A 25,208-nucleotide genomic window follows, 5' to 3' on the forward strand; every position below is an offset into this window, starting at 1 on the left:
TTTTCCGCTTTTGGGTAATTTGGGGAAGGAGAAAATCCCGTCTGTGGGAGAAATGGAAAATCCAGGAGATGGGGACAAGGGGTGGGGGGCAAGATGGGACCAGGGGACAAGGAAAAGTGGGAGGAAGAAATGGAGAAAAGCTGGATTGGGAGAAGGGACAAGGGGACAAGGACGAAACTTTGGGCTGGGGATAAATGGGAACAGGAGGAAAACGGGACAAAAAAGGGGACCTGAAGAAACCAGGAGATGGGGACAAGTGGGACAAGGAAAAGTGGGAACAAGAGGCACAAAGTGGGACCAGGGGACAAGGACAAGGCTTTGGGATGAGACAATCCCGGTGTTCCCGCAAGGAGGGGCCTCCCCAGCCCCTCCACCCCATTCCCAGCGTTCCCAAGGTAAATCCCAAGGGATTTTGCCCAGGCCTTGGGGCTCCTCCTGCTGCCCCCACATCCCACAGGGCTCCTCTCCTCTTCCACTGCCCAGGGGCTTTTCCAAACTCCAAATCCCAAAATATTCCCCGGGGCATCAATCCCGAGGGATTCGGGAGCGTGAAATCCAAAAATCCCAAGCAGGGAATTCCAGCAGCCCAGGATGGGCAGAGGTGGCTCCAGCCCGGCCGGCTGGGAGGGAATTCATCTGGAAAAGGAGTTTGGAGGCGCCTGGAGGGGTTTGGGAACATCGGGAAAGATCCCAAACCCCGCAGATTCCATAGGGGGGTGAACCCCAACGAAAACCCTCTCCAGCCCAAAATTCCTCAGAAAAGTCGGGAATCCCTGCGGGGGTTAAGCGCAACCGGCGCCGCTCGGTTTTCCAGCCCCGCTGGAGCTGTCAGGAATTTCAACAAACGGGAATTAATAGGAACATGAGCTCAGCCCCGCGGGCCGCCAGCCCCGCGTCACCACGGCCCAGCCCGACGGGAGTTTGGGAATCTTTTCCCTCTTTTTTTTTTTTTTTTTTCCGCCGGGATAAGCGGGAGGATGGGGTTGCTGCTCCAGAAAACACCCCCAGGGATAAACAATTAAAATTCCCACCCCCTCCCCATTGCCAGCTCCGCTTTTTCCTCCGTTAAAAATTCACCTGAAATTCCCAAACTAATCCCAAATCAGCTCTGGGAAGGAGAAATAAAAAAAAAAAAATTAAAAAATTTAAAAAAAAAATTTCAAAACAAAACAAAACAAAAAAACCCACCAAAAAAAAAATTAGAAAACAAAACAAAAAAAAAACAAAAAAAGAAAGAAAATTAAAAAACAAAACAAAACAAAACAACCACCAAAAAAAAGAGAAAAAAAAAAAAGAAAAAAAACTGAAAAGAAGGAATAACAATTTTATTTTCCCCGTTTTCCCTGATTTTCAGCCTATCCATGGAGGCACAACCTGCCCTGCGCTCCCCCTTCCCTCCCTATCCAAGTCTTTCCCGAAATTCCTGCTTTTCTCCTTAAAAATGCACCTGCCCCGAGCCCAGACCAGAGGGAATTTTATTTTATTACAGATCTGGGAATTCCAAGTCTTTTTGAGACCGTGAGAATTGGAGTCTGGAGGTGGGAACTGAACCCTCTGGAGGCGATTTGTTGTTCCCCCCAAAAAAAAAGGAAAAAAAAAAATCCGGAATTCCCAAATCCAGGATTAGCGGGGCCCGTGTTTGCGGACTGGGCTTTGCCGGGATCAAAGGGAATTTGGGATTCGCGGTTCCTTCGCCTCCCGCCCACGGGAAACCGCCCGGGCTTGTTGGAGGGAGCAGAATTCGCCAAGTTTTCCCAGGATTTGGGACGAGCGGGGCTGGTGCAGACCCTGCTGGTTGGGAATTCCCATCCCCGGAATTCCGGGAGCTTTTCCTGGGGGGAGCAGCTCCGCCAAGCGGCGCCGCGCGGGGAAGAGGCTCCCGCGCCCGAATCCCGCCGCATTTGGGGTTTGTTTTTCCCACAAATCATCCCAAAAATTCCTCCGCAAAAGTCCACGGGCAGCTCTTCCCCATCGCAGCCGGCTCCGGGATAAGGACCCGGTGAGGAAATTGGCTGCAGAGAATTCCTTAGGGGGAAAAAAAAATGGGATTATCCCGTTTTCCCCAAGCATCGTTTCCATCCCTGTTTCTTTGGAATGTTTCAAGCCTCTGATTCCTTCCAGAGGCCAGGATTTCTCTGGGAAGATTCCCCAGCCTCAGCCTTTCTTCCCAGGTTTTCCCTGGGAAATGAGGAATGAAAGGTTTTGGGAAGGGGATGAACATTGTGGGGTTTTTTCTTTATGGAATCATGGAATGGTTTGGGTGGGAAGGAACCTTCAGGATCATCCAATTCCAACCCCATTCCATGGGCAGGGACAATTCCCTATCCCAGGCTGCTCCAGCCTGGCCTGTGACATTCCAGGGATGCAGGGGCAGCCCCAGCTGCTCTGGCAATTCCAGCCCAGCCGGGAATTCCTAATTCCCAAAATCCCATCCCAATCTTCCTTTCCCAGGGAATTCCCTCCATTCCCAGCTCTCCCAGCCTGGGATTGGATCCAGCCCCACCCCGACTCTGCTCCAGGAAGGAATTTTGGGATCCGGGGGCTTCACTGGGAATCTCGGGACTCCAGGAAGGGTCTCCCTTCCCTTTTCCATCCCCAACTTCCATAAAAATCCCTCGGGATGGATTCTGAGCCTCCTTGATCCCAGAATTCCGGAATGGTTTGGGTGGGAAGGGACCTCAAATCCCATCCCATTCCAATCCCACCATCCCAGGCTGCTCCAGCCTTTCCTTCGACATTCCAGGATGCAGGGGCAGCCCCAGCTGCTCTGGCAATTCCAGCCCAGCCAGGAATTCCCAATTCCCAAGATCCCATCCATCCCTGCCCTCTGGCAGTGGGAGCCATTCCCTGTGTCCTGTCCCTGCAGGCCTTGTCCCCAGTCCCTCTGCAGCTCTCCTGGAGCCCCTTTAGGGCCTGGAATGTGCTGGAAGCTCTCCCTGGATCCTTCTCCTCTCCAGGGGAACATTCCCAGTTTTCCCAGCCCTGGAATTCGGGATGAGGCTGCTGAAGGAAGAGGATTCCTGGGCACATCCCACACCAACAGCCGGACACGGGTGAGACTTTTCCAGAGTGAATTTTATTCAGGAATAACCTGAACCCTTGCCGAGCTTTGATCAGGAATGAATTCCAGGTGCCCAAATTCCCAGCACTGAAGAGTTCTTCCCTTTTCCAGCATTTCCCGAGTGCCTGAACCCAGGGAAAATCCGGGATCTCGGTTTCAGGGCACCACCAAAAGCTCAGGACCCATCTCAAAGTGAAGGAGTTTGGGGTTTTTTTTTTTGGGGGATCTGAGGATTTTGTCCCTGGTGACGTGCAGGAGGGGTGGGAAAAGCCAAAGGATGCATCCAGTTCTCCAGAAATCCCAAGGAATTGGGATTGGATCCCTGCTGTGGGTTTGAGGGCTGGGTGGGAGTTGGGAAATGTCGATTTTGGGGTTAAAGCCACGACCTGGCGCTCCAGGGATTTTTCTCCCGACTCCCCAGATCCACCCAAAAATTTGGGATGGGCACCAGGAAGATCTGCAGGAGCGCCTGTGGGAAAGCTCAGGGAAATCCTCCGGATCTTCCGTGTTTGGGTGGATTTATTCCCAAAGCCAGAGGTGGGACAGAATTCCAGCTCCCCATTCCAGAGGATCTGAGGGATGCAAAGCTCAGGAAAACTCCTGGGAATTTTTTCCCCTCACACCAAGACCCCCGAAGGTGCAAAGCAGGAATCCCAGTCCTGCTTTTGGTGGGAGTTGTCCCTTTCCCAGTTTTTCCAGGGATTTGGGAAGCTGCAGCACAAACCCTGCAGGGATTTCCCTCATCCAGGGGATCCAGGAGTGAAATTTTCCAGCTTCCCAAGGAATGGCTTCAATCCCACCTTGTTTTCCTCTGATAAACATCAAATTTTGGGAAAAGCTGCCAGGATCCAGCTCCCCTTCTCCAGCCCAAATTCCAGCCAGGAGAAATCCCAACGATTTCCATGGATCTTGTTCCAAGCTAGAATTTTTTTTTTTTTTATTTTGGATCACTCCCTGCCCTGCTGGATCCACAGGAAAGCCCCATGGAAGAGGAATTATCCCGAAATTTTCAGCTGGGTTTGGAATTTGGGATGCCTGGGAAGGGAAGGATAAAGCCTGGTGGGATTTGGGATGGATCCAGGCCTGGATTTGGGAATAAAGGGTGAAGGGATTGTCCCAAAGTGACCCAAAAACCAACGAGGCCAAATCCAGGAATTTATTCCCATTATTCCAGGGATTCAGCTGTTTATGGCATTCCCAGAAATCCCAAAATCCTACAAATCCCAAGGAAAGACCCCCCCCCACACGCCCTGTGATCCAAGAGGGATTTGGGTCCTTGGATTCTCCGAGGTTTTTATCCCAATCCTTGATCCAGAGGAGATCCAGATACTCCTAAAAATGCAAGGGAAGATCCCAAAAAATTCCAGCTGGGATCAAATAAACTGGGATTGGCTTGGAATTGGAATTAATGGGATAAATGGAATTATTCCCAGCAATTCATGGCTCAGGAGAGGCCACAGCCCAAATGTCATTCCCAGTTTTCCAAGCTGGAATTCCAGGATGGTGCCTGAAGCTCTCCTGAATCCCAGCAGCAGGAATTCCTCCAATGGATTTGAAACAAAAAACCCCCCAAACTTTGGGATTCCCCCAGAAAGGCTCCAGACTCGGGGGAAAATGAAGATGGAACCCACGGGATTTGGGGAATTTCCTCTTGGTTCTTCAAGGAATCTTTTTGCTTTTCCAAGGGAAACTTGGATTTTGTCATTCCATTATTGTACCCGTGTGGGGAGGGTTGGAAAAAACACCTAAAAGGGGATTTGGGAACCCTAAAAAGGGATTTGGGAACCATAAAAAGGGATTTGGGATCCCTAAAGGCAAATTGGGAACCCTAAAAAGGGATCTTGGATCCTAAAATGGGATTTGGGAACCCTAAAAAGGGATTTGGGATCCCTAAAAAGGGATTTGGGATCCCTAAAGGCAAATTGGGAACCCTAAAAAGGGGTCTGGGACCCTAAAATAGGATTTGGGAACCCTAAAAAGGGATCTTGGATCCTAAAATGGGATTTGGGAACCCTAAAAAGGGATTTGGGATTCCTAAAGGCAAATTTGGAACCCTAAAAAGGGATCTGGGATCCTAAAACAGGATTTGGGAACCCTAAAAAGGGATCTTGGATCCTAAAATGGGATTTGGGAACCATAAAAAGGGATTTGGGATCCCTAAAAAGGGATTTGGGAACCATAAAAGGGGACTTGGGATCCCTAAAAGGGGATTTGGGAACTCCAAAAAGGGACTTGGGATCCTCAAAAGGGCTTTGGGAACCCTAAGAAGGGATTTGGGATCCCTAAACTATCCCACAAATCCTTTTTCCTGCCCTCCCCAGGGATGAATCCCACAAAAATAAAACCCCTCTGGGGCGTCCCTGAGCTTCCCCAGTTCCACATTTCCGGGAATCCCAGCCCAAAACTCGGGATGAGAAGAGCAGGGTTTGGGATTTCCAGGCTGAAAAGGGGAAGGGAGGAATAAATAAAATGAAAATTAAACTAAAGACCCCATAAAGTGCATTCAGCCCCAGCTCAGCATTCCCAGCCTGGATCCCCAGTGGATTCCAGGATTTCTGCAGGAATTTGTTCTCGTGGGGAAACTCTGGGATTTTCCAGGATTATTGGGGGGAAAATGGAAAACCTGGAAGGGGGATGAGAATCCCAGCTCAAACATCCCAAGGACAAAGCCCCAGGTGCCCAAGGAATTCCAGGAATTCCAGCTGGGATTCAGGCCTGGAATCCCAATCCCAAACTGGCATTGGGAAAAGAGCTCCAAAGGGGAAAAATCAATCCCAAAATTCCCAAACTTCCAGGCAGAACCCAGCCCTGCTGCATCCCACAGGATCTCGAGGGAGGGGGAAATCAAATCTGGGATCAGGGAACGTCCTGGGATGTGGGAATGGGACTGGGAATGGGAATTTGAATGGGAATGGGATTGGGATTGGGAATTTGAATGGGAATGGAACTGGGATTGGGAATTTGAATGGGACTGGGAATGGGAATTTGAATGGGACTGGGAATGGGAATTTGAATGGGAATGGGACTGGGAATTGGAATGGGAATGGAACTGGGAATGGGAATTGGAATGGGAATGGGACACAGCCAATCCCAGGCCTCTCCTCATTCCCGGTGTTGATCCAAAGCCTCTGGATGCTCCTGGAAAACCCGAAAAATTCCCAAAAATAAACGAGCTGCAAGTGCCTCTAATTAGCCCTGAGCTCGTTAATTTAGGGAATTCATTTAGGGAATTAATGAATTAACAGGGAATTAATTTGCCCCCAGCCAGGCTCGCAGCTGTCACCAGAGTTATTCCCAAGGGTGGGATCCCATCCAAACCCAAGGATTTGGGAATCCAAGGATTTCCCCTCCCAGTCCCTCTGCAGCCAGCAGGGAAAGGGGCCCTGGATCATTCCAGGCTGGATCATCCAAAAGGGGATGGATGATCCCTGCAGGGAAAAACGGGATAAAAATGGGAAAACTGGGATCAGAGGGGTCTCTGCAGGGAAAAATGGGATAAAAAACGGGATCAGAAATGGGATAAAACCAGGAAAAACGGGATCAGAGAGGTCTCTGCAGGGAAAAATGGGAAAAAAAAAATGGGAAAAACAGGATTGGAAATAGGAGCAGAGGGGTCTGTGCAGAGAAAAACGGGATGAAAATGGGATCAGAAATGGGAAAAATGGGGAAAAAATGGGATCAGAGGGGTCTCTGCAGGGAAAAATGGGATCAGAAATGGGAAAAATGGGATAAAAATGGGATCAGAGGGGTCTCTGCAGGGAAAAATGGGATCAGAAATGGGATCAGAGATGCTCCAGAGCAAGGAATTCCCAGCTGGAATGATTCCCACTCCCCGGTTATCCCATTTCCCTCCCCCCTGGCTGGATCCCACCGAGGAAATCCGGGAAAATCACCTAAAATTCCACCGGGGAAATTCCAAGAAAACTCACGGAAAAGAGGACAAATCCTGACAAATCCTATTTACAGCAGTGCCTGAAATTAAATTAAAGCGGGGTTTTTTTTTTTGGTGGGGGGGGAGGTAGAAGAGAAGGAGAACTCCGGTCCTGTGGGGTTTTTCCCGGGAATCCCAGGAATTCCTCCTGGCTCTGTCAGTTGTAGGAGAGGTACTGGATGAGCCGGGGGGGGATTTCCAGCTTGGAGATCTTGTCCAGGCCGCGCTGGCCGGCCGCGCGCCGCACCGTCACCCGGCACAGCTGGGCCAGGCTCAGAGGGGTCTCTGCGGGGACAACGGCGTGGGAAACGGGTCAGGAACGGGTCAGGAACGGGAGAGAAACGGGAGAAAAATGGGTCAGGAAGGGGAGAAAAGCAGGTCAGGAACGGGAGAGAAACGGGAGCAGGAACGGGAGAGAAACGGGTCAGGAACGGGTCAGGAACGGGAGAGAAACGGGAGAAAAACGGGTCAGGAACGGGTCAGGAACGGGAGAGAAACGGGAGCAGGAATGGGAGAGAAACGGGAGAAAAACGGGTCAGGAACAGGAGAAAAACGGGTCAGGAATGGGTCAGGAACGGGAGAGAAACGGGAGAAAAACGGTCAGGAACAGGAGAAAAATGGGTCAGGAACGGGAGAAAAATGGGAGAAAAACGGGAGAGAAACGGGTCAGGAACGGGAGAAAAACAGGTCAGGAACGGAGAAAAACGGGAGAAAAACGGGAGAAAAACGGGTCAGGAATGGGTCAGGAACGGGATAGAAACGGGAGAAAAATGGGTCAGGAACGGGAGAAAAACGGGAGAAAAATGGGTCAGGAATGGGAGAAAAACAGGAGAGAAACGGGTCAGGAACGGGACAAAAATGGGAGAAAAACGGGTCAGGAATGGGATAAAAATGGGATAAAAACGGGAGTAGAAACGGGATAAAAACGGGATCAGAAATGGATAAAAATGGGAAAACAGGTTCAGAAACGGGATAAAAATGGGATCAGAAATGGGAAAATGGGACCAGCAACAGGGAAATGTGATCAGAAACAGGAAAATGGGATCAGAAACAGGATAAAAATGGGATAAAAATGGGATCAGCAACAGGGAAATGGGATCAGAAACAGGAAAATGGGATCAGAAATGGGATAAAAACAGGAAAATGTGATCAGAAATGGGAAAATGGGATCAGAAACGGGATAAAAATGGGAAAATGGGATCAGAGGGGGGCATCTGCAGGGAAAAGTGGGATCAGAAATGGGAAAAATTGAATAAAAACAGGATCAGAGGGATCAGAGACAGGATCAGAAGGGTCTCTGCAGGGAAAAGCAGGATGAAAATGGGATCAAAAATGGGATAAAAACAGGAAAAGGGGATAAGAACCGGAAAAACGGGATAAAAACGGGGTCAGAGGGGACTCTGCAGGGAAAAATGGGATCAGAAATGGGATCAACCCGGATTATCCCAAAGTTCCTCCCAACCCAAAGAATTCCACAGATTCAGAGATCCCGAAATCCAGCTGGATCAGGAGATTTGACGGCCAAATTCCCAGGAAAAAGGGGATTTGATGACTGAATTCCCAGGACAAAAGGGATTTGGTGGCCAAACTCCCAATAAAAAGGGGATTTGATGACCAAATTCCCAATAAACAGGGGATTTGATGACTGAATTCCCAGGACAAAGGGCATTTGAAGCCCAAACTCCCAGAAAAAGGGGATTTAGTGGCCAAACTCCCAGGACAAAGGGGATTTGAAGGCCAAACTCCCAGAAGAAGAGGATTTGGTGGCCAAACTCCCAGGAAAAGGGGATTTGGTGGCCAAACTCCCAGTACAAAGGGGATTTGGTGGCCAAATTCCCAGAAAAAGAGGATTTGGTGGCCAAATTCCCAATAAACAGGGGATTTGAAGCCCAAACTCCCAGAAAAAGAGGATTTGATGGCCAAACTCCCAGGACAAAGGGGATTTGAAGCCCAAACTCCCAGGACAAAAGGGATTTGATGACCAAATTCCCAATAAACAGGGGATTTGATGACTGAATTCCCAGGACAAAGGGGATTTGATGGCCGAATTCCCAGAAAAAGGGGATTTGATGGCCAAATTCCCAATAAAAAGGGGATTTGATGGCTGAATTCCCAATAAAAAGGGGATTTGATGACCAAATTCCCAATAAACAGGGGATTTGATGACTGAATTCCCAGGACAAAGGGGATTTGATGGCCGAATTCCCAGGACAAAGGGGATTTGATGGCCAAACTCCCAGAAAAAGGGGATTTGGTGGCCAAACTCCCAGGACAAAGGGGATTTGATGGCCGAATTCCCAATAAAAAGGGGATTTGATGGCCAAATTCCCAATAAAAAGGGGATTTGATGGCCAAATTCCCAGGACAAAGGGGATTTGATGGCCGAATTCCCAATAAACAGGGGATTTGATGACTGAATTCCCAGGACAAAGGGGATTTGAAGCCCAAACTCCCAGAAAAAGGGGATTTGGTGGCCAAACTCCCAGGAAAAGGGGATTTGGTGGCCAAATTCCCAATAAACAGGGGATTTGAAGCCCAAACTCCCAGAAAAAGAGGATTTGATGGCCAAACTCCCAGGACAAAGGGGATTTGATGACCAAATTCCCAATAAACAGGGGATTTGATGACTGAATTCCCAGGACAAAGGGGATTTGATGGCCGAATTCCCAGAAAAAGGGGATTTGATGGCCAAATTCCCAATAAAAAGGGGATTTGATGGCCAAATTCCCAGGACAAAGGGGATTTGATGGCCGAATTCCCAATAAACAGGGGATTTGATGACTGAATTCCCAGGACAAAGGGGATTTGATGACCAAACTCCCAGTACAAAGACGATTTCATGGCCAAACTCCCAGGAAAAGGGGATTTGAAGCCCAGACTCCCAGGAAAACGGGGATTTTCCGCACTCACTCTCGTAGAACTCGAAGCACTTGGCCGTGGGGCTGCTGCTCCAGGTGTAATCCGAGGGTTTCTTGCCCCGGTTGTCCCGGGCGTAGATGTTGCCCCCGAACTCCACCAGCAGCTCCACCAGGTCCACGTTCCTCACCTTGGCCGCGTGGTGCAGCGCCGTCTCGTGCAGCTTGGCAGCGTTCACGTTGGCTCCTGGCCGTGGCACGGGGAATTCCGGCGTGGGAAAGGGGGGAAATCCCGCCAGGAAAAGGGGATCCGGGCAGGGAAAAGGGGATTTGGTCAGGGGAAAGGGGATTCAGGCAGGGAAATGGGGATTTATCCAGGGGAAAGGAAATATAGGCAGGGGAAAGGGGATTTGGCCAGGGGAAAGGGGATTTATCCAGAGAAAAGGGGATTTGGCCAGGGGAAAGGGGATTTATCCAGAGAAAAGGGGATTTGGCCAGGGGAAAGGAAATTCAGGCAGGGGAAAGGGGATTTATCCAGGGAAAAGGAAATCCAGGCAGGGGAAAGGGGATTTGGCCAGGGGAAAGGGGATTTATCCAGAGAAAAGGGGATTTACGCAGAGAAAAGGAAATTCAGGCAGGGAAAAGGGGATTTGGCCAGGGAAAAGGGGATTTATCCAGAGAAAAGGGGATTTGGCCAGGGGAAAGGAAATCCAGGCATGGAAAAGGGAATCCAGGCAGGGAAAAGGGAATCCAGGCAGGGAAATGGGAATCCAGGCAGGGAAAAGGGGATTTATCTCAAGGAAAAGGGAATTTAACCAGGGAAAAGGGAATCAGGCCAGGGAAAAGGGGATTTGGCCAGGGGAAAGGAAATTCAGGCAGGGGAAAGGGGATTTATCCAGGGAAAAGGAAGTTCAGGCAGGGGAAAGGGGATTTATCTCAAGGAAAAGGGAATTTAACCAGGGAAAAGGAAATCGGGCCAGGGAAAAGGGGATTTGGCCAGGGGAAAGGAAATCCAGGCATTGAAAAGGAAATCCAGGCAAGGGAAAGGGAATCCAGGCAGGGAAAAGGGGATTTATCTCAAGGAAAAGAGAATTTAACCAGGGAAAAGGGAATTCAGGCAGGGAAAAGGGGATTTGGCCAGGGGAAAGGAAATTCAGGCAAGGGAAAGGGGATTTATCCAGGGAAAAGGAAATTCAGGCAGGGGAAAGGGGATTTATCCAGGGAAAAGGGAATTCAGGCAGGGGAAAGGGGATTTATCAAAAGGAAAAGGGAATTTAACCAGGGAAAAGGGAATCTGGCCAGGGAAGAGGGGATTTGGCCAGCGAAAAGGGGATCCAGACAGGGAAATGGGGATTTATCCAGGGAAAAGGGAATCCAGGCATGGAAAAGGAAATCCAGGCAGGGGAATGGGAATTTAGCCAGGGAAAAGGAAATCTAGGTGGGAAAAGGGAATCCTGGCAGAGAAAAGGGAATCTGACCAGGGAAGGGGGGTTTAGCCAGGAAAAAGCAATCACAAATGGTATCAGGAATGGGATCAGGAACGGGACCGAGGGGTCTGTGCAGGGAAAAGCGGGATCAGGAATGGGATCAGGAATGGGATCAGGAATGGGATCAGGAATGGGATCAGCAATGGGATCAGGAATGGGATCAGGAATGGGATCGGGAACGGGACCGAGGGGTCTGTGCAGGGAAAAGCAGGATCAGGAATGGGATCAGGAATGGGATCAGGAATGGGACCGAGGGGTCTGTGCAGGGAAAAGCAGGATCAGGAACGGGATCAGGAACGGGACCGAGGGGTCTGTGCAGGGAAAAGCAGGATCAGGAACGGGATCAGGAACGGGACCGAGGGGTCTGTGCCGGAAGCCGTTTCCCAGCGTGATTCCCGAGCCTCTCCCAGGCGGATGCGAGGCGGGAGGGCCGTACCTGCCTGGAGGAGCAGCTTGGCACAGTCCAGGTGCTCCCGGGCACAGGCCACGTGCAGGGGGGTCCCGAAGTGGCAGTCGTGAGCCTCCAGGTTGGCACCCACCTCGATCAGGAGCTGCACGCACTCCGGGCTGCCTGGGCACGGGGAAACCGGGAAAATCCCGCTGGAGTCCGGGAATCCCCGCTGAAAACTGGGAAATCCCAACCCAGCGGGGTGGAGTTCCCAGTGAAAACCAGGGAAATCCCACTGGAATCTGGGAAATCCCAACCCAGCGGGGTGGAGTTCCCACTGAAAACCAGGGAAATCCCACTGGAATCTGGGAAATCCCAACCCAGCGGGGTGGAGTTCCCACTGAAAACCAGGGAAATCCCGCTGAAAACTGGGAATTCCCGCTGAAAACTGGGAAATCCCAACCCACTGGGATGGAATTCCCACTGAAAACCAGGGAAATCCCACTGAAATCTGGGAATTCCCACTGAAATCTGGGAAATCCCAACCCAGCGGGGTGGAGTTCCCACTGAAAACCAGGGAAATCCCACTGAAATCTGGAATTCCCACTGAAAACTGGGAAATCCCAACCCAGCGGGGTGGAGTTCCCACTGAAAACCAGGGAAATCCCGCTGGAATCTGGGAATTCCTGCTGAAAACTGGGAAATCCCAACCCAGCGGGGTGGAGTTCCCAGTGAAAACCAGGGAAATCCCACTGGAATCTGGGAAATCCCAACCCAGCGGGGTGGAGTTCCCACTGAAAACCAGGGAAATCCCGCTGAAAACTGGGAATTCCCGCTGAAAACTGGGAAATCCCAACCCACTGGGATGGAATTCCCACTGAAAACCAGGGAAATCCCACTGAAATCTGGGAATTCCCACTGAAATCTGGGAAATCCCAACCCAGCGGGGTGGAGTTCCCACTGAAAACCAGGGAAATCCCACTGAAATCTGGAATTCCCACTGAAAACTGGGAAATCCCAACCCAGCGGGGTGGAGTTCCCACTGAAAACCAGGGAAATCCCGCTGGAATCTGGGAATTCCTGCTGAAAACTGGGAAATCCCAACCCAGCGGGGTGGAGTTCCCAGTGAAAACCAGGGAAATCCCACTGGAATCTGGAATTCCCACTGAAAACTGGGAAATCCCAACCCACTGGGATGGAATTCCCAGTGAAAACCAGGGAAATCCCACTGAAATCCGGGAATTCCCGCTGAAAACTGGGAAATCCAACCGAAAACCAAGAATTCGCGCCCCGCCATGATGGAATTCCCAGTGAAAACCAGGAATTCCTGCTCTGCTGGGAAAAACAAGATCAGAAATGGGATCAGGAATGGGATCAGGAATGGCCCTGGAATTAATTAACCTTGAAATGGCCGTGGAATGGCCCCAGAAATGCCCTGGAACAACCCTGGAATGACCCTGGAATGGTTCTGGAATTGCCCTGGAATGTCCCTGGAATTGCCCCAGAATGGCCCTGGAACGCATGTCCCTGGAATTACCCTGGAATGACCCTGGAACAGCCCTGGAACTGCTCTGGAACGGCCCTGGAATGATTGTCCCCAGAATGGCCCTGGAATGGCCCTGGAACGCATGTCCCTGGAATAACCCTGGAATAACCCTGGAATAACCCTGGAATAATCCTGGAATGGCCCCGGAAATCCCCTGGAATAGCCCCGGAATGGCCCTGGAACGCATGTCCCTGGAATTACCCTGGAATAACCCTGGAACTACCCTGGAATGACCCCAGAATTGCCCCGGAATGGCCCCGGAATAACCCCGGAATTGCCCTGGAATTATCCTGGAATGACCCTGGAATGGCCCTGGAAATGCCCTGGAATTCTCTGGAATGGGCCTGGAATGAATGTCCCTGGAATTGCCCCAGAAATGCCCTGGAATGGCCCTGGAAATTCTCTGGAATGACCCTGGAACGGCTCTGGAATTGCCCTGGAATGACCCTGGAATGATGCTGGAATGGCTCTGGAATTGCTCTGTAATGACCCTGGAATTACCCTGGAATGACCCCAGAATTGCCCTGGAATGGCCCTGGAATAACCCCGGAATTGCCCTGGGATTATCCTGGAATGACCCCGGAATGGCCCTGGAACTACCCTGGAATGACCCTGGAATGGTTCTGGAACTACCCTGGAATGGTCCCGGAATTGCCCTGGAATGACCCTGGAATGGTTCTGGAATTGCCCTGGAATGTCCCTGGAATGACCCCAGAATGACCCTGGAATGGCCTTGGAACGTATGTCCCTGGAATAACCCTGGAATGACCCTGGAATGGCCCTGGAATGACCCTGGAACGGCCCTGGAATGAATATCCCTGGAATTGCCCTGGAATTGCCCCAGAAATGTCATGGAATGGCCCCGGAAATGCCCTGGAACTACCCTGGAATGAATATCCCTGGAATGGTTCTGGAATTGCCCTGGAATTGCCCTGGAACAACCCTGGAATGGCCCCGGAATTGCTCTGGAATGACCCTGCAATGACCCTGGAACAGCCCTGGAATTGCTCTGCAATTGCCCTGGAACAGCCCGGGAATTGCTCTGGAATTGCCCTGGAACGGCCCCGGAATTGCTCTGGAATGGCCCTGGAAATGCCCTGGAACAACCCTGGAATGGCCCTGGGATTGCTCTGGAATGACCCTGCAATGTCCCTGGAAATGCCCTGGAATTGCCCTGCAATGACCCTGGAATTGCTCTGGAATTGCCCTGGAATTAATGTCCCTGGAATTGCCCTGGAATTGCCCTGGAAAAACCCTGCAATGGCCCCGGAATTGCTCTGGAATGACCCTGGAACAGCCCTGGAATTGCTCTGGAATTGCCCTGCAATGACCCTGGAATGACCCTGGAATGGCCCTGGAATTGCTCTGGAATTGCCCTGGAATGAATGTCCCCAGAAATGCCCTGGAATGGTCCTGGAAATGCTCTGGAATGGTTCTGGAATTACCCTGGAATGACCCCAGAATTGCCCCGGAACGGCCCTGGAATTGCTCTGGAATGGCCCTGGAATTGCCCTGCAATGACCTTGGAATGACCCTGGAATTGCTCTGGAATTGCCCTGGAACTGCTCTGGAATTGCCCTGGAACAACCCTGGAACGGCCCTGGAACTGCTCTGGAATTGCCCTGGAACTGCTCTGGAATTGCTCTGGAATTGCCCTGGAACAGCCCTGGAATGGCCCTGGAATGACCCTGGAATTGCCCTGGAATGACCCTGGAATTGCTCTGGAACTGCTCTGGAATTGCCCTGGAATTGCCCTGGAACAACCCTGGAACGGCCCTGGAACTGCTCTGGAATGGCCCTGGAATTGCCCTGCAATGACCTTGGAATGACCCTGGAATTGCTCCGGAATTGCCCTGGAATTGCCCTGGAGATGCTCTGGAATGGCCCTGGAATTGCTCTGGAATGGCCCTGGAACAGCCCTGGAACGGCCCTGGAAATGCTCTGGAATTGCCCTGTAATGACCCTGGAATTGCCCTGGAATTGCCCTGCAATGACCCTGGAACGGCCCTGGAATTGCCCTGGAATGAATGTCCCTGGAATTGCCCTGGAACGGCCCTGGAATTGCTCTGGAATGGCCCTGGAATTGCTCTGCAATGACCTTGGAATGACCCTGGAATTGCTCCGGAATTGCCCTGGAATTGCCCTGGAAATGCCCTGGAGATGCTCTGGAATGGCCCTGGAATTGCTCTGGAACGGCCCTGGAATGACCCTGGAACAGCCCTGGAACGGCCCTGGAAATGCTCTGGAATTGCCCTGGAATTGCTCTGGAATTGCCCTGGAACAACCCTGGAACGGCCCTGGAAATGCCCTGGAATTGCCCTGGAAATGCCCTGGAGATGCTCTGGAAATGCCCTGGAATTGCTCTGGAATGGCCCTGGAACAGCCCTGGAATTGCTCTGGAATTGCTCTGGAATGACCCTGGAACAGCCCTGGAACGGCCCTGGAAATGCTCTGGAATTGCCCTGGAACTGCTCTGGAATTGCCCTGGAATTGCCCTGGAATGGCCCTGGAATTGCCCTGGAATTGCCCTGGAACAACCCTGGAACAGCCCTGGAATTGCTCTGGAATTGCTCTGGAATGACCCTGGAACAGCCCTGGAACGGCCCTGGAAATGCTCTGGAATTGCCCTGGAATTGCTCTGGAATTGCCCTGGAATTGCCCTGGAACAACCCTGGAACGGCCCTGGAAATGCCCTGGAATTGCCCTGGAAATGCCCTGGAGATGCTCTGGAAATGCCCTGGAATTGCTCTGGAATGGCCCTGGAACAGCCCTGGAATTGCTCTGGAATGACCCTGGAACAGCCCTGGAATTGCTCTGGAATTGCCCTGGAACTGCTCTGGAATTGCCCTGGAATGCATGTCCCGGAATGTCCCCGGAATGTCCCGGAATGCCCCTGGGACTCACCGCTCATGCAGGCCTCGTGCAGGGGCGAGGCCGTGTACAGGGGCGGGTTGACCTTGGCTCCGTGCGACAGCAGCACCCGCACGCACTCCACGCTGCCCGAGGCGCAGGCGTCGCACAGCGGCGTGCTGCCGTCGATGTTCCGCGCGTCCACCTAGGCACCGCCCGCAGCGGGAGAGCGGGAGCAGCGGGGGAAAGCAGGGAAAAAGCAGGGGAAAAGCAGGGGAAAAGCAGGGGAAAGCAGGGGAAAAGCAGGGGAAAAGTAGGGGAAAAGCAGGGGAAAAGTAGGGGAGAGCAGGGAGAGCAGGGAGAGCGGGGAGAGCGGGGAGAGGAGGGGAAAAGTAGGGGAGAGCAGGGAGAGCGGGGAGATCAGGGAGAGCGGGGAGAGCGGGGAGAGCGGGGGAAAAGTAGGGAAAAAGTAGGGGAGAGCAGGGGAAAAGCAGGGGAAAAGCAGGGAAAAGCAGGGGAAAAACAGGGGAAAAACAGGGGAAAAACAGGGGAGAGCGGGGAGAGCGGGGAGAGGAGGGGAAAAGTAAGGAAAAGTAGGGGAGAGCAGGGGAAAAGCAGGGGAAAAGTAGGGGAGAGCAGGGAGAGCGGGGAGAGTGGAGAGAGCGGGGAGAGCGGGGAGAGCGGGGGAAAAGTAGGGAAAAGTAGGGGAGAGCAGGGGAAAAGCAGGGGAAAAGCAGGGGAAAAGCAGGGGAAAAGTAGGGGAGAGCAGGGAGAGCGGGGAGAGGAGGGGAAAAGTAGGGAAAAAGTAGGGGAGAGCAGGGGAAAAGCAGGGAAAAGCAGGGGAAAAACAGAGGAGAGCAGGGGAAAAGTAGGGAAAAGTAGGGGAGAGCAGGGAGAGCGGGGAGAGCAGGGGAAAAGTAGGGGAAAAGCAGGGGAAAAGCAGGGGAGAGCAGGGGAAAAGCAGGGGAGAGCAGGGGAGAGCAGGGAAAGAACAGGGAAAAGTAGGGGAGAGCAGGGGAAAAAGCAGGGTAAAAGTAGGGAAAAGCAGGGGAAAAATAGGGGAAAAGTAGGGGAAAAGTAGAGAGAAAGCAGGGAAAAAGCAGGGGAAAAGCAGGGGAAAAACAGGGGAAAAGTAGGGAAAAGGACGTTAAAAGCAGGGTAAAAGTAGGGAAAATCAGGAGAAAAGCAGGGGAGAGCAGGGGAAAAGTAGGGAAAAGCAGGGGAAAAGTAGGGAAAAAGCAGGGAAAAGCAGGGTAAAAGTAGGGAAAAGCAGGGAAAAACAGGGAAAAGGACATTAAAAGCAGGTTAAAAGTAGGGAAAAACAGGGTAAAAGCAGGGGAGAGCAAGGAAAGAGACATTAAAAGTAGGTTAAAAGCAGCGAAAAACATTAAAAGCAGGGTAAAAATAGGGAAAAGCAGGGAAAAGTAGGGAAAAGCAGGGGAGAGCGGGGAAAGAGACATTGGAAGTATGGAAAAGCAGGTTAAAAGTAGGGAGAAGCAGGGAAAAGAAGGTTAAAAGCAGGGAAAAGCAGGTTAAAAGTAGGGAAAAGGTTAAAAGCAGGGAAAAGGAGGTTAAAAATAGGGAAAAGAAGGTTAAAAGCAGGGAAAAGTAGGTTAAAAATAGGGAAAAGCAGGTTAAAAGCGGGTTAAAAGCAGGAAAAAGCAGGTTAAAAGTAGGGAAAAGCATGGAAAAGTGGGGAAAAGCAGGTTAAAAGCAGAGGAAAGCAGGTTTAAAACCAGGGAAAATCTCAGCTGGGATCATGGGATCGTGGAATTGTGAAGGTTGGGAGTGATTTGGAAGGGGGTGGAGGTCGGAATGGTAAAGGCAGCACTGATCGATCCCCAAGTGGCACATCCACGGGGAAAAGTCAGGGATAGAGAAACCTGGGAATGGCACCTGATCCATTGGGAAAAATTCAGGAAACCAGAAACTTGGGAATGGCACTGAGGGAATGAGAAATTTGGGAATGGCACTGAATCCGTTGGGGAAAAATCAGGAAACCAGAAACTTGGGAATAGCACTGAGGGAAGGAGAAATTTGGGAATGGCACTGAGGGAAGGAGAAATTTGGAAATGGCACCTGATCCATTGGGAAAAACTCCAGGAATGGGATCAGACAGCACACATGGCCCAGGACTGGAAGATCCAGAGGGGATGGATCATCCCTGCCCTCAAACCCCTGGGAATTCCCAGCCTGCCCTGGAGAATTCCCACCCTTTCAGCACGGAATTCAACCAGGCACTCCTGCAGCTCCCAAAATCAGCTCCCAACCCAAGGAATGCTGAGTTTTCCCTGCTGGCTCTGCATAAGCCATCCTCCAAGGAATGATGGAATTCCTTGGAATTCTGCTGCTCCCTCCTCCTTCTCCTGGGCAGGGTGATCAGAGCCAGGGAATTGTTTGGGTTGGGAAAGATTTCTAGGATGGAATCCAACCATTCCCAGCCCTGCCAAGGCCACCCGTGTCCCCAAGTGCCACATCCACAGGGCTTTCAATCCCCCCAGGAATGGGGGCTCCACCCCTGCCCTGGGCACTTCCAGTGCCTGACCACCTTTTCCATGTGGAAATGTTCCCTAAAATCCAATCCAAACCTCCCCTGGCTCAGCTTGAGGGATCAAAGATGGGATCAGGGAATGCTGAGCTGCTCCAGAGCACGGAATTCCCAGCTGGAATCAGCCCTGGGCACCCCTGAGCCTGGCTCAGCCTCCCACAGCCATGGGTGGGATGAGCCTTCCACACAAACCCCCCTGGGAATGGTTTCTCCAGCTCCCTTCCTTGCTGGGATGGGATTGCTGGAGCCAGGGAATCCTTGGGGCTGGAAAAGACTTTCTAGGATGGAATCCAACCATTCCCAGCCCTGCCAAGGCCACCCGTGTCCCCAAGTGCCACATGCACAGGGCTTTAAATCCCCCCAGGAATGGGGGCTCCACCCCTGTGCCAGGGCTGCACAGCCCTTTCCAGCGAGGAATTTTTTCCCCAAATTCCCCCAGACCCTCCCCTGGCCCAGCCTGAGGCCGTTCCCTCTCCTCCTGTCCCTGTTCCCTGGAGCACAGCCCAACCCCCCCGGCTGTCCCCTCCTGGCAGGGACTTGTGCAGAGCCACAAGGTCCCCCCTGAGCCTCCTTTGCTCCAGGCTCAGCCCCTTCCCAGCTCCCTCAGCCTCTCCAGACCCTTCCCAGGAGCCGGGATGGCCCCAGAATTGCCCTGGAATAACCCTGGAATAACCCTGGAATTGCCCTGAAATAACCCTGGAGTAACCCTGGAATAACCCTGGAATTGCCCTGGAATAACCCTGGAATAACCCTGGAATTGCCCTGGAATAATTCTGGAATGACCCCGGACATTCCCTCCCCTGGACTTTCTCCAGCCCCTCCAGAACCTTTCTGGGACAGCGGACCCAAAACCAGGACAAGCCCACGCAGAGCCTCCGTTCCCCCCTTTCACCTCTAGAGCTGGGGCGACCCAGACCCCCACAAAGGGCTCCCCCAGTCCCATCCAGGCGAATTCCCGGCCGGATCCGAGCAGGACGCGCACCTGGGCGCCCGCGTCCAGCAGCAGTTTGACACACTGGGTCTGTCCCCTGAGGCTGGCCTCGTGCAGGGGCGTGATGGAGTCGTAGGTGACGGCGTTGACGCAGGCGCCGCTCTCGATCAGCTGCTGCAGCTGCAGGATCTCCCCTCTCCGGGCAGCCTCGTGCACCGGCGTCCTGTCAGCCCAGAAACCTGGGAAAGACGGGGAGGGGAAAAAATCGGGAAGTTCGTCAGTAAAATCGTGGGTGTGGGGGGTGAAAAAAAACAACAAAAAAAAAGGGTGTTTGGCATGCCACGGGATGGAATTTCTGGCTGGGAGGGCGGGGAGGAGCTGGGATGGAATTCACAGAGAAGGTGTGGTTGTGCCGTGATGCTGTCGAGCAGGACGGGAACAGAGAACTCCAGATCAGAAGGCAAAGAAAATGAGTTCCCTCTTTATTTCTATCTATAGAGAACATTGAGAAGACTGATTTCATTGTTCTTACAGTAAAAACATCCCACACCATTGGTGGGCAGTGAATGAGGCACAGCAGCAGAACATATCCATAAACAATGTGAATAACAAGGTAGATTAGAGAATTATTTACATTTTTCCCAACTGTTTCTTAGGCTTTTGCCTGGTTAGAAAACCTTTCTATTTCTCTCTGACTGAGCTGAGAATATCCACAGTCCCGTCCTTGGAATTGTCCCAGGCCGGGCTTGGAGCAACCTGGGATGGTGGAAGGTGATGGAAAACGAGGTGGGTTTCCAACCCCTTCCAGCCCAAATTGTTCCATGGAGATCTGGATTCCTGGAGGAGCATGGAAGGAGTTGGGATCAAGGGGAATACTGAGCCCAACTAAAAAAAATCCTTTCCCAGACTCTGGGTTGCTGGAGAAACAAGGAAAGCTGGGATCAAGGAAAAACGCAGCCCAACTCAAAAATCCCATCCCAGACTCTGGGTTCCTGCAGGAACATGGGCTGGATAGAAGGAGAGCTGGGATCAAGGAAAAATTCAGCCCAACTCAAAAATCCCTCTGGATTCCTGAAGGAACATGGGCTGGCTGCAAGGAGAAAGAGCTGGGATCAAGGGAAAACTCAACCCGACTCAAAAATCTCTTCCCAAACTCTGGATTCCTAAAGAAACATGGAAAAAGAGCTGGGATCAAGGGAAATCTCAGCCTAACTCAAAAAATCCCTTCCCAAATTCTGGATTCCTGCAGGTACATGGAAAAAGAGCTGGGATCGTGGAAAAACTCAGCCCAACTCAAAAATCTCTTCCCAAACTTTGGATTCCTGGAGGAGCATGGAAATGAGCTGGGATCAAGGGAAGACTCAGCCCACCTCAATAAATCCCTTCCCAAACTCTGGATTCCTTAAGGAACATGGAAAAAGAGCTGGGATCAAGGAAAAATTCAGCCCACTTCCAAAAATCCCTCTGGATTCCTGGAGGAACATGGCCTGGCTGCAAGGAGAAAGAGCTGGGATCAAGGAAAATCTCAGTCCAACTCAAAAAAAATCCTTTCCCAAACTCCAGATTCCTAAAGGAACATGGAAATGAGCTGGGATCAAGGAAAAACTCAGCCCAACTCAAAAATCTCTTCCCAAACTCTGGATTCCTGCAGGTACATGGAAAAAGAGCTGGGATCGTGGAAAAACTCGGCCCACCTCCAAAAATCCTTTCCCAACCTCTGGGTTCCTAGAAGAACATGGAAAAAGAGCTGGGATTAAGGAAAAAGTCAGCCCACCTACAAAAATCCCTTCCCCAAAAGTCCACGGAGCTTGGAAAGAGAAGTTCCCACCCTCAGCACCTTTGCTCAGCACCCAGCACGGGGCAATTCTGGCTCAGGTGGCACCGTGAGGTGACAATGTCACCTCCTCTCAGGTGGGCTCTGCTGTGGAGGTGGCCCTGAGTAAAAACAGCTCTGTGTGTTAATGCAGCCTCTCCATAAATCAAAAAAAAAAAAAAAAAAAAAAAAAAAAAAAAAAAGGGAATTCTGAGTCCCAACATTTTCACCAGGAATTTTTCCCTTGGTTTGGGAGATCCTCATTCCTTCGCCAGTATCCCTGGGCAGGGTGGTTTTCCTTGCCTGGAGCTCCTCGTGGATTTTATGTCGGGAAAGCAAATCCAAATGAGGATGGAGAGCTGCAGAGGGACTAGGGACAAGGCCTGCAGGGACAGGACACAGGGAATGGCTCCCACTGCCAGAGGGCAGGGATGGATGGGATCTTGGGAATTGGGAATTCCTGGCTGGGCTGGAATTGCCAGAGCAGCTGGGGCTGCCCCTGCATCCCTGCAATGTCCAAGGAAAGGCTGGAGCAGCCTGGGACAGTGGGAGGTGTCCCTGCCACGGGAATCGGGACACGAGCCCCGGGAGCAGCCGCTGGCCCGGCCGGGATTTGGGCACCCGCGGCTCCAAGGTGGGAAGATCCCGATCCCACAGCCCCGCACGCGGGGATTTAGGGAGGAGCACGGATCGTTCCCCGGGAATTAGGGAGGAGCACGGATCGTTCTCCAGGAATTTGGGAGGAGCAAGGATCGCTCCCGGTGTCCCGACGCTGTCCCCAGCGCATCCTCTTATCCCTTTCCTTGCGAGAGGCCCCGCGCTCCCCAAAACCGTCCCGCAGCCCCCAAATCCCATCCTTTAACCCCCAAACCACTCTTTAACCCCCAAAGTCACACTTCAAACCCCAAAACCGTCCCGCAGCCCCCAAATCCCATCCTTTAACCCCCAAACCACTCTTTAACCCCCAAAGTCACACTTCAAACCCCAAAACCGTCCTGCAGCCCCCAAATCCCATCCTTTAACCCCCAAACCACTCTTTAACCCCCAAAGTCACACTTCAAACCCCAAAACCGTCCTGCAGCACCAAAATCCCATCCTTTAACCCCCAAACCACTCTTTAACCCCCAAAGTCACACTTCAAACCCCAAAACCGTCCCGCAGCCCCCAAATCCCATCCTTTAACCCCCAAACCACTCTTTAACACCCAAAGTCACACTTCAAACCCCAAAACCGTCCTGCAGCCCCCAAAACCCATCCTTTAACCCCCAAACCACTCTTTAACACCCAAAGTCACACTTCAAACCCCAAAACCGTCCTGCAGCCCCCAAAACCCATCCTTTAACCCCCAAACCACTCTTTAACCCCCAAAGTCACACTTCAAACCCCAAACCCATCCTTAAACCTCCGGACGAGTCTGTAACAGCCCAACCCACGCTCTAACCACCTAAGCCGCGCCGCGAGCCCCAAATCTCCCTGCGAGCCCCAAAGGCCATCCCGCAACCCCCCCAAACCCGCCGCTCCGCGCAGCCCCCGTCTGTCCCCGGCGCGGCTCCGCTTCCCGGCTCCTTCCCCAGCTGTCCCCCGAGGTGTCCCCAGCCCGGCCGGTGCCCACGCACTGATGTCGCCCCGCAGGGAGCCGCTGCCGCCGGGGCTCTCCATGGCCCGGCCCCGCGGAGCCGCCGCTGCGGCCTCGTCCCGCTGCCGGGGCCTGCCGGGGCTGGCCGGGCCCGCCGCGGAGCACGCCGGGAGTTGTAGTGCGGGGACGGGCCGCGCTGCGGGCACCCGCGTGGGGAACGGGGCACTGGGGGGACTGGGATGGGGAACGGGGTGTACTGGGGGGACTGGGATGGGGAAAGGGGGGACTGGGGGGACTGGGATGGGGAACGGGGGGTACTGGGGGGACTGGGATGGGGGGAATGGGGTGTACTGGGGGGACTGGGATGGGGAAAGGGGGTGTACTGGGGGGACTGGGATGGGGAACGGGGGGTACTGGGGGGACTGGGATGGGGGGAATGGGGTGTACTGGGGGGACTGGGATGGGGAACGGGGGGTACTGGGGGGACTGGGATGGGGGACAGGGGTACTGGGATGGGGTGCAGGGGTTACTGGGAGCACTGGGATGGGGAACGGGGGGACTGGGGGTACTGGGATGGGGGGAATGGGGTGTACTGGGGGGACTGGGATGGGGTGCAGGGGTTACTGGGAGCACTGGGATGGGGTGTGAGGGTTACTGGGAGCACTGGGATGCGGTGTGAGGGTTACTGGGAGCACTGGGGTGGGTGCAGGGGTTACTGGGAGCACTGGGATGGGGTGTGAGGGTTACTGGGAGCACTGGGGTGGGTGCAGGGGTTACTGGGAGCACTGGGATGGGGTGTGAGGGTTACTGGGAGCACTGGGATGGGGTGCAGGGGTTACTGGGAGCACTGGGATGGGGTGCAGGGGTTACTGGGAGCACTGGGATGGGTGCAGGGGTTACTGGGAGCACTGGGATGGGTGCAGGGGTTATTCTCTCCTTTCAGGGAGAGCTGTTTCTCCAAGCAGAGATCCTGCCGGATTCCTTCATTTTTACATTTTTTTAGGAAATTCCATTTTTTTTTTTTTTAGGGAGAAAAAAAAAAAGTAAAATTCTATCGCTTCTATCCTGCAGTGACTTCACTTCTGAACATAAAAATCCACCCTGTCCTTGGTCCCTGCTGCAATGGAAAAATCCATGTTTTTCTCCTGAAAATTACCAATTTGGGAAAAAATACCAATTTTGGAGGCAATACCAATTTTGCCCCTGCAGGAGGATGAAATTCCATAAATCCGTTCCTGTTTGAAATGACGGAACTGGAAAATCCATGGCAATAATTCCATCAAAACTGCAATTGTTCCATCCTGCCAAGCGAGAACAGGAGGATTTTTCCAGGCTGGCATCTCTCAAAAAAAAAAAAAAAAAGAGATTTTCCCCAAAGAAATTGTGGCTGCTCCATGCCTGGAATTGTTAGAATTTAAGCTCAATATTTAGAAATCTCCAGGTTTATATTGCAAAATCATCAGCTAAGCAGCAGCAGGAATTTTTTTTTTTTTAAGAATTAAGGAATGAAATTAATAATTTTGGTGAAAAATAGAGGGGAGGGGGGAAATGGCAGAGATTTGGAAAAAAATGAGAATTTTCTGCCTTCTTTGTCACCTTTGAGTCATTTCCTGAGGATTCTCTGTGGTTTTACAGTTGCACCACTAAATTCAAATAAGCTGGGTTTAGTTCAAGCCTTTTGTCAGGGCTGGTTTAACTTTAGGTCTGACTCAAAAAACCACCAGGACTATTTGAAATGTTTGGCATCACCATGTGCAAAATGCCAAAATTGCTAAAAAAAAAGAAAACCAAAACCAGGAAATAAATCAAACCAAAAAGCAAAAATCTTAACTGGGTTGGGAGCACTGCATGAAAAAGCATCAAAAATTCTCTTTCATGGGGTATTTTTGATTATTTTCACCATTTTTTTGGACAGGCGTGACAAAATTAAAGGGGAAATAAAATCAAATGCTCTTTCATGGGGGGTATTTTTGATGATTTCCACAATTTTTTTTTGACAGATGTGACAAAATTAAAGGAGAAATGAAATAAAATTGGGCAAAATTTGCTGTGAGATCTTAGAGATTGAAGGAGTTTTTCTTGAGTCGAGTGAAGAACTCAACTCAGGGGGCAAGGGGGTGACACCTTGGTGTGGAATTAAGTAAAAACTTGTGTTAAAAGGTCCAGATTTTGCATTTTTATGGTTTTTTTTTTTTTTTTTTTCTTCTGGTTTGACACCCCTT

The 25,208-nt window shown here is 51.8% G+C and overlaps 1 protein-coding gene across 1 annotated transcript; it reads right to left on the reverse strand.

Moving 5' to 3' along the window:
- Positions 1–3,057: 3,057 nt before the first annotated feature.
- Positions 3,058–23,132, reverse strand: ASB13 (ankyrin repeat and SOCS box containing 13). Its single transcript, XM_053942354.1, has 6 exons — positions 23,027–23,132; positions 19,649–19,836; positions 16,173–16,323; positions 11,771–11,905; positions 9,903–10,094; positions 3,058–7,277 (listed from the first exon to the last, which is right to left on the reverse strand). Exons 1-6 carry the CDS (start codon positions 23,067–23,069, stop codon positions 7,150–7,152), a joined length of 837 nt encoding a protein of 278 aa, XP_053798329.1. The 5' UTR covers positions 23,070–23,132; the 3' UTR covers positions 3,058–7,149.
- Between the last annotated feature and the right edge of the window lie 2,076 nt (positions 23,133–25,208).

This window comes from Vidua chalybeata, chromosome 5, assembly GCF_026979565.1.
Source record: "Vidua chalybeata isolate OUT-0048 chromosome 5, bVidCha1 merged haplotype, whole genome shotgun sequence".
NCBI lineage: Eukaryota > Metazoa > Chordata > Aves > Passeriformes > Viduidae > Vidua > Vidua chalybeata.